The following is a 15,280-nucleotide window of genomic DNA, read 5'->3' on the forward strand; positions in this document are numbered from 1 at the left end:
CTCAATCTCCTGTCCACTCATCCATGATCCATCTTTCTTTCTTTCTTTCTTTTTATAAAAAAAAAAAAAAAGAAAAAAAGAAAAGAAGAAGAAGAAGAAGAAGAGAAGAGGGAACATGGTTTGGGCCGAGGCAGACAATAGGCTTGGGCCTACAATTGAGGGGGCTTTAACCTTGTAAGCTTAAAACCCCCTGAAAACCCCCTCTCTCAAAAAACTCTATCAGTTAGCTCTGTGAAGACTCCACCGAGCAGAGAAGGAAAAGGGAAAGGGGCGATGAAGAGCCCAACCCCACACCAGCACGACGAAGAGGACGATGACGGCGAGGTCTTTCTCGATGAGTCCGATATCGTCCACGAACTCCCTATCGATGAAGAAGGTCCTTCCTCCTCTCTTTCCCTCGCTTTACTTGTGAATATGTATTCATGTGTGTGTGTTTTGTGGACGCAGATCTTCCTGATGCAGAAGAAGATGAAGCCGGCTCTGATGCCGATGTTTTCGGTACGCCACCCAGCTTCAATTCATCCATATCCCATTCCATTCATCTAGCTTCTTAATATCACTTTCTATGTATGCGTTTTTTTTTTTTTTTTTTTTTTTGTAAATATATATATTATTTGATTCATTTTCAATACAATACCAAGAGCTTAAACTGATAGGAAATGGTGGACTTAATCATTTAGTTAATATTCTAACAAATTGATGGGAATAATCTGTTTTGGTTGGTTTCAGAGGAGCCCGATGATGATTCCATGCACGTGTTCACTGGTCATACCGGTAAGAGTTTTCAATTTATCTGTTTAATTGGGATGGTTGAGCAGTTTGAGCTATCTAGGTTAGAGTATATGTAGAATGACATAGCTGGAAGTTACTATCCAAATTTGATTTTTTTAGTACGTAAGTTTACTGGCTCTTCGAAAGGAGTAGAACTCCAATTGAACAAGTGGAAAAGAAAATATTTTTTTTGATGAGTTTTGGAATTACATTCACACCCTTTTTCTTTTTGTGCTAGCGTGATAATAAAAGAGTGAAGATTTTTCTACCCCGTATTATATTTGAGGGATTTACCTGGTACTAAATTAACTTTTTTGTATGCTGAAACTTTAGGCTATTACTTTTTTTATTTTTTTTTATTTCTTATAAGTAAATCTAGTCTTATTAAAAGCGTAAGGCGCCTCTAAGTACACTGGAAGTATATAAATGGAAACACCTAACTAGGAAGAGAAAAATGAAAACATTAGGCTATTACTTCATTCTCTAATTCTTAGTTTGTGTAAGTTATGTATATGGATTAATTGATTATATTTATTCATTTGTTGGGTTGGGAACAATATGGCTTTGACTTTCATAGATGCATGTCTGAAGCAGAATATATTCCATGTGTTATACTGAGAAATTCATGTTTATGGATACATCCTCCTTCATTTGTATGATTTTTATTTTTAACAGGTGAGCTTTACACGGTTGCTTGCAGCCCAACTGATGCTAGGTTAGTGGCAACTGGGGGTGGAGATGACAAAGGGTTTCTTTGGAGGATTGGACAAGGAGATTGGGCTTTTGAGCTCCAAGGTACGTGATTGGTGCAGTAGTTACGTAGTTTTCTCTTTTCACTTACAGTGGCAGAGCCAGAATTTTCCTCCAATGGGATCAAGTAACAATTTTTTCATGATACAACTTATTAATTTGTTAAAAAGTTAACTTGATAAAACTTTTTTTTTTGAAAGAAATGAAAACCACTTGAGGTTATTAAAGATTTACTTTTATAGTGTTGACTAGCTTTGGAATTTTCTTTCAAATTGGAGGAGTTAAATTGCTGCCACCACTAATTTCATGGTTTTTAATTAAGAAAAATTGAAAGTAAAACATTAAACTAATAGTTGATCTTATGCAAACTAAAAAAGATGAGCAATTCATTCCATAGCCAACCTATCTGTGATTTTTTTTTTTTTGGCAAAAACAATCAGTTTTTGGATAAAATGAGTCAAACTTAAAAGAATACATTTGGGGGTTTTCCTCTCTATTCAAGGATGTTTCTAGATGTTAAAGAATAGTACAAGAGAAAAATATTGGGTGTTTAAGATGATTTAGATGTAATGGTTTAATATTGTGGAATACCATGCTCATTATCTTAAATTGACTATCTATTTTTCTTTTGACGATTCGAAATTGGCCCCTACTTTTTAATTGCTTTTAATAAACTTCAGCACATTTTCGATATTTCATATGATACACTCCTCTTTAGTGAGGCAACCTTAAAAACCTAGTAAAAGTTTTAAATGTAAGGAATCCCGCCTCTTTTTTAAATTCCAGTGGTGTTGTACGTTGCTCTGCTTCTTATTTTGTTATAAGTATTTGCACTTGTGGTTTCCAAATGAACCAAATTCTTCTTCTGTCTGTTGTTGCTGAAGTTGTAAAACATGCATAAGTTGGGTCCTGTGGCCATTCATCACCTATTTTTCAACCAAACCTCTTATAAATTTTTCTTTAGGTCATGGGGATTCTGTCAGTAATTTAGCCTTTAGCACTGATGGACAGTTGCTAGCATCTGGATGCTTGGGTGGACTTATTCAAATCTGGGATATACAGTCAGGAAATCTCAAGTGTTCACTTGAAGGTCCTGGAATGGGGATTGAGGTAAATTTGTTATGTACCTTTAAACATATTATCGTTATGCTATCATTTATTGAAAATGACTATGAGTTTCCCTCTCAGTGGATCAGGTGGCATCCAAGAGGACATTTGGTCTTAGCTGGTTCAGAGGATTCCACTGTTTGGATGTGGAATGCTGACAAAGGTGCCTGTATCAATACATTTTCAGGACATGGTGGTAGTGTAACATGTGGCGATTTTACCCCTGATGGTATCTATCTACTCTTCTTCTTGGTGATTTTTCTGGTTAAAGAACCTTTGTTATTATTGATATTATTTATTTCGTTTTAAAAAAATAATAATAATAAGCCTTTTTCTTGTTGCTTAAGGTAAACTAGTCTGTACCGGTTCTGATGATGCAACTTTGAGGATATGGGATCCAAAAAGTGGAAAAAACATTCATGTCGTAGGAGGTACGTAATTTAAATCTTCTGGTTTGTTTTTCCCTTGAAAAGTGACATAGTTAAAGTTTCAACCTTAAGACAAGAAAGTATAAGAGGAACTGTCAAACCCTGAAACCAAGTGACAATGGATAAATTTCTTGATGATCTGCAAACTTGCTTGGTGGAAACTGGAAATATTAGCACAAAGTTTCTGATGCCACTTCAAGGAGAATGTAAAGAAGCTTGTCCATCTGCTGTACCTTATGATGTAGGACAGATTTAGAGGATCTATCTACTTGTGCTTTGGTGCATTTAGGTTAAGGGTTTGGAAATATAAGGATGTATAGGGTTTATGGTTTGAGTGCGATTTGGAAAAGACTGGATTTAAATCAGTGAAAAGGGGGCTAAAATAAAGAAAATAGGTTGCAAGAATTCTGGGCAGTAGTAAAAATAGGCATGTTAGGGTTTCTTTCTTTGGTATTAATTGGTGGCTAAAGGCCGTGGAATATATGTTGGATTCTGGGTTTCGATAGGGTTAAGGAGAGGGTCTGTTTTGGGGTTGCGAAAGAGGTGAGAAGAAGCTGAGATTGAATTTATCCAGAGGCTGTGAACAGTCCCCACGAAAGAAAAAGAACAATAAGAAGCACTCTTGGCATACAGACCTTCCACTAAGCAAAACTCTCAATTTTTCTATTAATCAACTCTTATCATTTTTAATACAAGGGCACACTTGTATAGACTCTAGATGTAGTTTCTCATAGTGAACAAACTCCTTATCGGATTGAACCAAAGCCGATAAACTAAATAAGACTCACCTATTAATAAAATAGACCCATTGCCCATAACTATGGCCCATAAGAGTGATGTTACAAGAATTACAAAAAACAGGAACTGAGAAGCGGGAATATTCTCTCTGAATTGGGATAGTTTTGTTCATTTTTAAAGAAGAGAAATGCTACACTTCCTAAATTTTTTATCCAAAATTTGGTCTCTAAATAATGTGTCACAATCCCATGTGATTTATTATTTTGAAAAATGTGTCACCATCTCATAGAATTGACACAGCATTTGGGGACCAAATTTTGGAAGAAAAATTTGGGAACTCTAGGATTTCTATTTAAAGAATATTGGTATGAAAATTGATAGTACTTTTTTTGAGCTTTTGTTTGATGTTCTTGGAACTTTTGTCTTCTCAGGTCATCCCTATCACGCTCAGGGACTTACATGCATGGCAATAAGCCCCGATTCTACATGTGCCCTTACCGGTTCTAAGGATGGTTCTGTATGCATTGTGAATATAACAACTGGGAGGGTAAGTACATTCGCTGCATTTAATATCCTAATGTTTTATTTTTCTGTAAATCATCTTTTTTTTTTGGATGAATAAAAGAGGGCTTAAGGGGTGCATCTCGCGCGAGTCAAACCCAGGTTCTACACGGGTTCTTTTGAGGCCATCTTGCCTTATTGTGTGAGTATGATAAGTTTGGGATGGTACCTCAAGCCTCACTAAATTGATCCTTAAGGTGCAAGCTTTGAAATCCTTCTAAATCCATGGTGAGGCATAATTATATACACAACCATGGGAGCAAATTACCTAATTATGCTGCTCAAAGTAGCAATGAGAAGTTGCTGCAACATTTAAGAAAATTCTTGTTGGGCAATTTTCAGGCATGCTGGGATTATGTTTTTGCTTCTAAAAATTTATAATATGAATTATATGTGCTAATTGAATACATAATCAATAGTACAAAGGAGCTCTTCATGTTGGTGTATTCTACATGTGTGCCAATGTAGACTTGTGCACTGGAAGAGTTGATCTCATCTGATTCATCAGCTATATTGATCTAACACAGCATTTTACCCCAGGGTATCTAATTGTTTTGATGACACAGTATGTGTACACATCTGACATGCTGATTGAGATTTTGACACAGCAATCTCCTAACTTAAAATATAACAAAAAGAGAAGAAAAAATAGGAGAACCATGGACCTGATTTGCTCAGGTGTGGTTGGATGTAGTACAAATCTCAGTGCACCAAGGCAAGAGCTCAAGGTGCAGCTTCAACTGATCAAGGGTGATCTTGTGAAGGCTCCTCAGAATCACAGTGGTCAAGGATGGTGGAGGTCTGGTCTGCGACACGCTACTAGGCAAGCAAATTGGACCCATTTGGATTTGAGTGGGATCGCCAAGTTTGGGGAGCGTTGAGATGGGTTGAGATGAAATGGAGTCATTGTTTGACAGTATAGGGACTGACTGTGGATGTAATCCTCTTATATATGGTGAATCCTGAGGGAGAGAAGACTAAGTACATGCATTTGGCAGTCCTCAAATTCCTCTCTTATTTTTTCTTTTGTCTTTTGGTAGTTTAGTTGACCAATTTGATTGGGATTGATTATGGTTTGCTTGAGTTGAGTTTGCCTTTTTTTAAGGTTTTTTTATTTGGCTAGTCTCTTTAGTTAGATGGCAGCAAATTAAGTTAGGCAAGTGCCGTTAAGATGGGCATAGTTAATTGGAATGGCAAGGGCTTTTTAGCAGATCATCTAAGCATACTAAGTAAGCTATAAGTGGGATGAGATATCAGAGCAAGAAGAACTAAGATCCCATTTAGATTTGATTGGGTTTTGCAAATGCATGTTACATTCCAAAGCTATTGACTCAAACAAAGCTTTTGAAAAGAAATTCCAACATTGGATCAATAGATCATGGAAAAGATGGTGCTTAATCGCGCTCTCTTAGGTAAATGGTTGTGGCGCTATGGGCTTGAGAGAGAGGCTTGGTGGGGAATAATAGTGTACTCTAAATATGACAATTTATGGGGAGGGTGGTGTTCTCTTGAGCCTACAAGAGCCTTTGGGTTGGGGTTGTGAAAGAATATCAAGAAATGGTGGGAAAAGTTTTCTAGCTTTAGATTTGAGGGGGGAGATGGTTCCAGAATCGGCTTTTGGCATGACTAGTGGTGTGGGGAAGCGGTGCAAAAAATGTTGCTTTTCCAGTTTTATATGATACGCCTTTATTGCGGCTAATTTGGAGTTTTTGGGCGGCTCCAACCAATAGAATGTGAGCTTTGCTAGAGCGGCGCATGATTGAGAGATGGATGTCTTTTCTTCTTTTCTCCAGGTGTTGCGTTCAGTTAGAGTGAGAAGAGGATGTGAAGATCAGCTATGGTGGGCTCCATCCAAAAGAAGATTGTTCAAGGTCAAATCCTTCTATAGCTCTCTGGCTTTTCCTGTAGGTAGCCGCTTTCCCTAGAAGAGTGTATGGTGGACTCAAGCTCCTTTGAGATCGGTTTTTTTTGCCTGGTCGGCGGCTCTATGTAAGATCCTCATGTTGGATGATCTCAAGAGGCAGCACGTCATCGTGATGGACAGATGTTGCATGTGCAAGAGGAATTGAGAGTTTGTGGACTACCTTTTTCTTCATTGTGATGTGGCTTCCGCCATTTGAAGTGCTTTTTTTAGTTGTTTTGGGATGTCCCGGGTTATGCCTAGACATATTGTTGATCTGTATGATTGTTGGTGGTCCTCTAGCAAGCCAAGGAGTGCTGCAGTGTGGAAAATGGTGCTTGCATGCCTCTTTTGGTGTTTGTGGAGGGAAATGAATGATAGAAACTGAGGACAGGGAGAGGACGCTGGGGGAAATTTTATCCTTGTTCTACGAAACATTGTATTTATGGACGGCGGCGTGTCTCCTCTTTCGATTAGTTATAGTTACTTCCTTGTTCGTTTTATTTTTTCTAATTAGGTGGTTCCTTTTGTATACTTCCTGTGTACGTAGAGATGCCTTACGCTTTCAATGAGATTAGTTTATTACTTATAAAAGAAGAAAAGAAAAAAGAAGATGGAAAACAAGATTGAAAACAACAAAAAGATAAATTTTTCTGGGCTGAAAAATACTTATGGAATGTTTATAGCTTTGGAATTCATATAATTGATAACAAAATGCTGCTTAGAAGGCTAGATTGTAGGCCAATCCAAGCGGAATAGTGGGCCTACTTTGATTTTGGCATGGATGCGCCTCTATCATGAGAGTTTGGCCCAATACTAAATCTCTGATGTAGGAATACAAAAATAATAATTGTGATTATGACAATGTGATGTCTATGTACCCATACCCAAAGTTTTGGCCGAATCCATTCTAGATCTTGAACATTAAGAAAGAAAGACCCCTAGATACTTACCTGCACCCAATACCCATACCAAAGCTCTAGCAACATAGCTCGTCGTTGAAGGGCAAGATCCTTTTAGATTTATGTGGTTCCTGATTGTGGAATATATTAGACTGCATTTTATTGATGGCTAATGAAATCCTAAGGATTGGAAGTTCTAAACACTTGGACATAAAAGGTGTCCACACCTAGGTCAGACAAAAATGTTAAATGATGGTGATTTTCAGGGGCGGCATCTATTGTAAGAAGACACTGGGTCTATTAATTGGCTTTCCCTCACATGCAGGATGGTGTTTGATGAGAATATTGATGCTGTACTGCTATTATAGTGTTCATTATTAGTTGGTATTATGCCTTTGTCTGATGTGGTACTGCTATTTTAGTGTTCATTATTAGTTGGTATTATGCCTGTCTGTGTTTGGAATTCATACCATCAAGAGACATGGTCCATGTGGGGGGCATGTTACTGGATGGTCAAGGATGTTTCTCTAGGTGTCTGCCACTGAATCCTTGCCCTTGTGATAATGCTGGCTACATGTGTTTCTGGAGCCTCTAGCCTCCCTTCTCTAGTCAGATTTGATTGAGGGTTAAGGACTGCTTGTGTTATTTTTCAATGCTAGAGCTGAGAGCTACCCAGGGTTCTTTAGGTCTCACCTTCTTTTTGGCTATACTCTATAGTATTCAACTCCTTTTTGGCTTTCTTCGTGGAGCCAAATAAGCTTGCATGGGGTGCGCCTTTGTGCCCGTGTATCATGGTGAACTTGGAGTCTGGCTTGTCAGGGCCCCTAGGTGTTATAGCATGTTTAAAATTGATTTTTTTTATACTAGTACGTTTGATTGTTTTTCACTTCTTCAGTTCAGCTAGGTTGATTGTGCCTCCTATTCACATTTTAGTGTCCATTTTGATGGCATTTTAGTTGATATATATATATATATATATATATATATATATATATATATATTGTTTATTTATTTATTAAGTATATTTCAGTTGATAATTGATACATTTTGTCTGCATATGTCTATATCTTTTCTTGTTTAATGTGATCAAAGTATATGGTGGATGTGGTTATATCTAATCTAAATGCAACCCTTTAATAGACTTGCGTGTTGCTACCAACAGGTTGTTAGCAAACTGGATTCTCACTCAGATTCAATTGAATGTATTGGTTTTGCACCAAGCCAAGGACCAAGGTAAGCTAATCTCTCTCTTCATCGTTAAGGAGGTTCTATTAACTGCCAATTGTAAAAGAATATTTGTACTAAGAGAGCTTTTAAGATTTAGTGCATATCTGAAATGAAAGACATAGGACAGGATGTTTGACACCAAAACTGGAGCAGCATCTTTATTCAGCATGAAACTTAAAGAAAAGGAGGGTATGTAGTAAAGATTTTGGGAAGAAGATTTGGGCGCTATAATTTTTTGTTTTCTTTTTTACAAGTAATTGAAATATCATTAAAGGCGCTCTCAGGTACACATGAAGTTTACAAAAGAAACCACCTAGCTAGTAGGAGGAAAAAGAACAAGGAACTGGCTACAAGTAGGATTTTCATTGTTTTAAGGGGCCAGAATAGTGCTTAGTAAAAAATAGTCGATAAAGAGTAAAAATGAAGAGAAAGAAGAAAATAGAAGAAACCTAGGCATCGAACCTAGATAGGTAGGCATTACTGGTAAGAATAGATGCTTATGCATCCTGACATGACACCAATAAATCATGAAGCTGTCAATTTTTTTCTTTCATTCATTTATTTGCTTGAGAAAATATTGTGTCGTTAGTTAAATAGGTTCCTATCAACCAAACTTGGGTTGGACCAAGTTGGCCCAAGTCAACATACTGGGACCAAAAAGTGAACCTAAAAGACCCACAAAACTGATCCAACCTGACACATAAGACCACAAAACAAAAGGCAGAAGCCAACTAAGTGCTAAGACTCAAGACTAATATTGTCATGTAAGCTCCATAGCTCATCAAGCTCCCAAGTGGCGTGCATATTCACTTTGATACCCCATTGCATTCTGAATCGGACTTCATCTGAGAAACAAATCAGTAGATAAGGGTAGGCAGGGTAAAACAGCAGCATGAAGTTTTATCCCTGATAATATAAACAAGTATTATTTGGTTGGAAAAGGAGGGGAAATAAAGTAGTTTAAAATATAATTAATTTGGATTGATATTATCGGATGTCTACATGCCTATCGTGCTTTGATTTGGTTGATCACCAGTTAATTCATTGCTTGAGAGTTATGGTCCTTTGTTTTTTTGGGGTTTAATGGTTGTTGTTGCCCCAGAAAGTGGTGAGGTGTATTTCACTTGGAAAGGTATTTTTGGTAGGCATAGAAACAGTTTTAACTGGAAAGCAGCCCCCCTTTGCCTTACGTGGACAATATGGAGAGAGGAGAACAATCACACGTTTGATGGCTTTTGAGTTCTCTATCAAATTGAGAGGTCTCCTGGGGGTTCCTGTAGGAGACATTTGTTCATCAAATCAATGCACTCAATCCCCTGAGTTGTGTCTGTCTTCTTGATGTCAGCGTGTGAATTGCTTAAGTGGCTCTGCTATATATTTCACTCTCTGGACCTTGCATTATTTTAGTTCTAAGTAAACTTTCTGAACTGAATAGCCCAAGTATTGATTGTTCTGAATGGGTTGAAGAATGCTGAGGTATGCAAGACTGCTACGAGCAAATAAGAACTAAAAGATTTACTTATCAAAAAAAAAAAGAACTAAAAGATTATGTAACTTTGAAGAGATAAAAGTAATAAGATCTTATAATTTCTTTTTCGTAGTTTCTCTTCTCCCAAAATGACAGCCTCATTGAAGAAAAACATAAGATCATAAGATCTTTTACAATTTTCATATTTGTTGGAGAAATATGTAATTGATATGACTTTCTATTGATGTTGTCTATTGGTAACACTTTTATGACTCAAAATTGTGCATGCCAGCTCTAACTGGGCCGCAACAGGAGGCATGGACAAGAAGCTTGTAGTCTGGGATCTGCAGCACTCAATGCCTCGTAGCACATGCGAGCATGAGGTTTGTCAGAAATTTTATGGTTGCATAAAATTAGTGCTCTATATATCTTAATTAATTTCCAGTTATAATGAGCCTGCCTCCAGTCATCTGTGTTTGGTGGACTAAACTCTGTAATTAAGATTTCTATAACCAATCTAACAGGGGGCTTTCTACCTTGTGACAGGATGGAGTGACATGCTTGACATGGCTTGGTGCATCTAATTACCTGGCAACAGGTTGTATTGATGGGAAGGTACGAGTATGGGATGGTCGCTCCGGTGATTGTATAAGGACCTTCAGCGGCCATGACGGTGCAATTCAGTCTCTATCTGTATCTGCTAACTGCGATTTCCTTGTTTCAGTTTCAATTGATGAAACTGCCAGAGTTTTTGAGATTGCAGAGTTTCTGTAAACAAATAAGCTTTCTATCCTTGAAATATCTGAGGTCTTCCTGGGGTAGCAAAGCTTTTAATTTACAAAGGAAACAAGTTGATCATTAACAATATATGCTTCGTGACCAAATTTGTCACATGGTATTATATTCGGGCTCTTACAAGTAATATTCTTTGTAAATTTTTTCTTCATTTTTCTTCGGTTCCATTTTATGTTGCTGTTAACAAATACAGAATTAGAGCCCTCTGTCTCTTTAAACACTTGATTTATACACAAAATTTGGTCACAAAAAAAATTAGAAAATGAACCTTAACACGGTTGAGGAACATTTCAAGTGAATAAAGAAGACAAGAGGAGAAAAGGAAGAAGAGAAAAGAATAGCAAGAAATCTACATTATTTCCTTTGGGTGTTTTTTTTTCTTCCCCAAGCAACAAGAGGGAAATGGAAAGGGTAGATTAAAACAAAACAAAGAAAAAAAAAGGGCTGAGGCAACCCTACAATAAGCCTTAATACAATCATATCAGTGCAAGAAAGCATATAAATAAAAGAAAATGTGCCAAATAAATAACACGTCTTATAGTTTTTTGGCACAAACGCCAAGAAAGATGGCAAGATGGTTGCCAGTTAAGGCAGTTTGTAATGTTGTACTAAAGATGACATAAAAAGGAGTACGAACCTTAAAAGGTCCCTCAACCTTTCTTGTACCAAAGACGGCATTCTCAAGAAGCATAAGAACGGGCACGAATTTTAAAAGATCTTTCAACCTTTCTCATATCAAAAATGACATTTTTAAGAGGTACTAGAAGGGGCACGAACCTCATAAAGTCCCTCAACCCTTTCTCCGATTAGCCTAGAGAAAGTGTTGATATAGTTTTTTGTGCATTTCCCTTCTTTTCTTCTTAGACTTCACACAAAAATTTCTACCTCAATTTTCAAGGCCAAAAGATTGCTCAATTGTTTAGGCTAATTATAAAATTTAGCCTATTAATTGACCTTCCAATAAGTGTCGGAGAGGAGAGGAGCTCTTCCCTTATATATATTTTTTTATCCCTTATATTTTGTTTTTGTTTTCGTAGTTGGATCTACTACCCGTCTGCCTCCACTTTTTCCCATATGTCACTCCATCACCTTGGCTGACGTATGCACCACCCATCATGTATGTAACCCACATAGTGTCACTTTTTTTTTCTTTTTCTTTTTTTAATATTTTTTGGCGGCTGATTCTCTCGCCTTCACTTTCTCCTTCAGCTGATTCCCCTTCTTTTGCCTATGGAGACAGCCAAATCCAATTCTGATGTCCCCTAAGCATCATCAACAGAGTACCTCCCTTGTTGAACATCGCAATGGAGCTCATTTTCAGTAGCTTTGGTGTAGTTGTTATCGTACTATCTTTCCTTTCGTGGCTACCAAGATCTCTTACCATAAAGTTTCTCCAAACAGCCTATTCACGAGACTATCTCAAAATTTGCAACTTCTAACAGTCCCTTTCTTGTGCCAAGAAGCCATTGGGCTGAGCCATTTATTTAACCTATTCTTAATTTTATTGTTATTATTATTACTTATTTATTACACTGTAATGTCTATTCTATGGCCTTTGTTGGAGTGCTCCACTCCCTCTTTCTGATTTTTTTTTTTATTTTTTTTTTTGTAAAAAAAAAATATTGAAAACACATGAAATTAATGCAGAAACAAGGCCAGGCCCAATAGGTTTAACCGACCACCCTGAAACACAGCGTTTTAGGTATCAAACCCACCATCTCTCATCTATAAAAGCAAAAGCCAAAAAAAAAACAACAGCCAACATTAATTTCTCTCTCAATTAGCTCTTTGCTCTTCCTCTCTGTTTCTCTATCAATCTTGGAAAACCCTAATTTTTCTTGGCAACCAAACACGGACCCTCGATGTTGAGCGCCTCACGGGGCTGCACCTGTTGCCGTGGCGATTCCTTCGAGCGTGACGACATTACGGGGCATCTGGTGTGCTTGGCATGCGGGCTCATCCAGGAGTTCGACAACTACGACGCGCAGCTCGGCGGCCTCAACGATCCACAAGGCACCTCCGTCCGCGTCGGCACCGCAGGTACGGGCACTGTTTACACTTACAAACAAAGGAAAGTCTTCGGGGCCCAAAGCCTCATCGACAAATTGACCTTTACGCTAGGCTTGTCCGATGCCAAATCGGGCGACATTAAAACCATGGTCGCCAGAATAATCGAGAGCGAATTCGGAGAGGGTGTTTGGTTCCCAATCTTGATCGGTGCTTGCGCCTACGTAGTTATGTGAAAAGATAACAAGCCGTTGCCGAGGTGGCCTCTGCCATCGACTCCGATATCTATGAGTTTGGTAGAATGGTGGCGCATGTGGTGGATTTCTTGGATCTGAAAGGGTTAGTGAAGTTTCTGGAGTTCGATATCGTATGGTCAAAGAATGGGGGACATGAATATTGAAAGAAAAAGTTCATATCATCATTTAGGGCGTATTTAGGTAACAATTGTTTTTTTATCATATTTTATTTTTTTAAAAAAACATGTTTGAATTGTATTTTAGAATTCAAATTATACTAAGATTTTATAATTTTTATTCAACTTTTTTTTAATTCTGTCATGGGTTTTCTAAACCATCCAAACATAATTTTAAAAATAAGTTCTCAAATACAAAACAATCACACACTCAAAGGAGGCCCAACCTTGTAAACAAAAATTATCTATGGATGTATAAGAATTTACATAACATGAAAACCAAAAATATATGTAAATTCTTCTCGCAGTAGATGCTTAAACAAAAGAGCTGCCGAAAAATGTCTCTTTGACCATGCAGTTGCAAAGGCATCCAAGTACATTCCAACTATTTTGCCTTCCATGGCAGAACCTCTGGCAAAACTCCACCGTTAAACACATGCAAGTCGAGCAAGGTATTGTAATGCCCCTTCTCAATTTCCTCCTCTTTCACTTCATGGAGGAGGAGAGTTTCAATAATAAAATCTTCCCAATCAATATCATTAACTCGCCTTCTATTTCTCTTCTTCTTAGCATGTACAGATTCCAAAGAGCAACTATCACAGCTCTCAACCAAATCGGTTCTTGATGGATGCATAACTCTATTAATCCGTACTTTAGCAGCATTTATCTTTTCTCTTCTCCTCTTATAAACCCTACAACCAGTAACGAAAGATGGGGGCAAAGCATCCAATCCTACGTCTTTCTCCAATATTTGCTTGAGTAACAGCTTTTTGGTCAGGTCTGATTTCCCATTCCACCAATCCGTACAGGCAAGATGCTTAAATCCTATCCTCTTCTTTCCACGAATGTCAACACTCCCTTCCGTGGAATTTTTTTTGTTACGCATCTTATTCAAAAATTCTTTGTACATCAAAGATAAGCATTCATGTGAGAGCTTCATCCTATCCAAATCATTATCATCATTTCCCGCTCTCACAATCCCACCATTCTGTTCAACCTCAATGTTCTCCTCACCATACCCATCAGTCACGTACTCAACATCTTTCCTCAAACACTCACTAACCACATCTCCCAAATCAACCCCAATAGCACCATCTACTTTCTTCCTCTTCTTGTCAACGGGCATCTCCATTGACTTCCTCTCCATATACTCGATCACAAATGGCGCACTCTTAACCACATTCTTGACAGTGACATCTTCCCCCCAAGGCAAAACCTGAGCCACCTTCACCAGCGACTCCAAAAACTCCCTATACCTCAACCTACTCGTCGTGACATTGGCGTGAACCTCCCGCGCCACATCCTCGATCCTCATATCCACCCCATTCAACTCCGCCACCAGAACCAGCACTGCCGCCACCACCGGCATTGGCCTCCGTCCCGTCGTCAAGAACCACTTCACAGCACACTGTATCAAAAAAATCCCCTGTTTCCTCATTGTCTCCACCTTATCCCTCCCCACCCTAGAAAGGGTCGAGCTTTTCCTCACCGCCCGTTCGAATGACCATACGATATCGAACTCCGGAAACTCCACTGACCCTTTCAGATCCAAGAAATCCACCACACGCGCCACCATTCTACCTAACTCGTAGATATCGGAGTCGATGACCGAGGCCACCTCGGCAATCGGCAACGGCTTGTTATCTTTTCGCATAACTACATAGGCGCAAGCACCGATCAAGATTGGGAACCAGACACCCTCTCCGAATTCGCTCTCGGTTATTCTGGCGACCATGGTTTTAATGTCGCCCGATTTGGCATCGGACAAGCCTAGCGTACAGGTCAATTTGTCGATGAGGCTTTGGGCCCCGAAGACTTTCCTTTGTTTGTAAGTGTAAACAGTGCCCGTACCTGCGGTGCCGACGCGGACGGAGGTGCCCTGTGGACCGTTGAGGCCGCCGAGCTGCGCGTCGTAGTTGTCAAACTCCTGGATGAGCCCGCATGCCAAGCACACCAGATGCCCCGTAATGTCGTCACGCTCGAAGGAATCGCCGCGGCAACTGGTGCAGCCCCGTGAGGCGCTCGACATCGAGGGTCAGTGTTTGGTTGCCAATAAAAATTAGGGTTTTCCAAGATTGATAGAGAAACAGAGAGGAAGAGTAAAGAGCTAATTGAGAGAGAAATTAATGTCGGCTGTTGTTTTGTTTTTGGCTTTTGCTTTTATAGATGAGAGATGGTGGGTTTGATACCTAAAACGCTGTGTTTCAGGGTGGT

The 15,280-nt window shown here is 38.7% G+C and overlaps 2 protein-coding genes across 2 annotated transcripts; one reads left to right on the forward strand and one right to left on the reverse strand.

Moving 5' to 3' along the window:
- The first annotated feature begins 205 nt into the window (after positions 1-205).
- On the forward strand, positions 206-10,787 carry LOC133867021 (uncharacterized). Its single transcript, XM_062303691.1, has 11 exons — positions 206-376; positions 448-498; positions 730-774; positions 1,447-1,566; positions 2,486-2,631; positions 2,710-2,857; positions 2,976-3,059; positions 4,226-4,341; positions 8,320-8,390; positions 10,145-10,235; positions 10,399-10,787. The coding sequence occupies exons 1-11, from the start codon at positions 274-276 to the stop codon at positions 10,624-10,626; spliced, it is 1,203 nt and encodes a 400-aa protein (XP_062159675.1). The 5' UTR covers positions 206-273; the 3' UTR covers positions 10,627-10,787.
- Positions 10,788-13,294: 2,507 nt separating this feature from the next.
- LOC133866858 (plant-specific TFIIB-related protein PTF2-like) lies at positions 13,295-15,208 on the reverse strand. The gene has a single exon (XM_062303512.1). It carries the CDS (start codon positions 15,093-15,095, stop codon positions 13,452-13,454), a length of 1,644 nt encoding a protein of 547 aa, XP_062159496.1. The 5' UTR covers positions 15,096-15,208; the 3' UTR covers positions 13,295-13,451.
- Positions 15,209-15,280: the final 72 nt, after the last annotated feature.

This window comes from Alnus glutinosa, chromosome 4 (genome assembly GCF_958979055.1).
Source record: "Alnus glutinosa chromosome 4, dhAlnGlut1.1, whole genome shotgun sequence".
Lineage (NCBI taxonomy): Eukaryota > Viridiplantae > Streptophyta > Magnoliopsida > Fagales > Betulaceae > Alnus > Alnus glutinosa.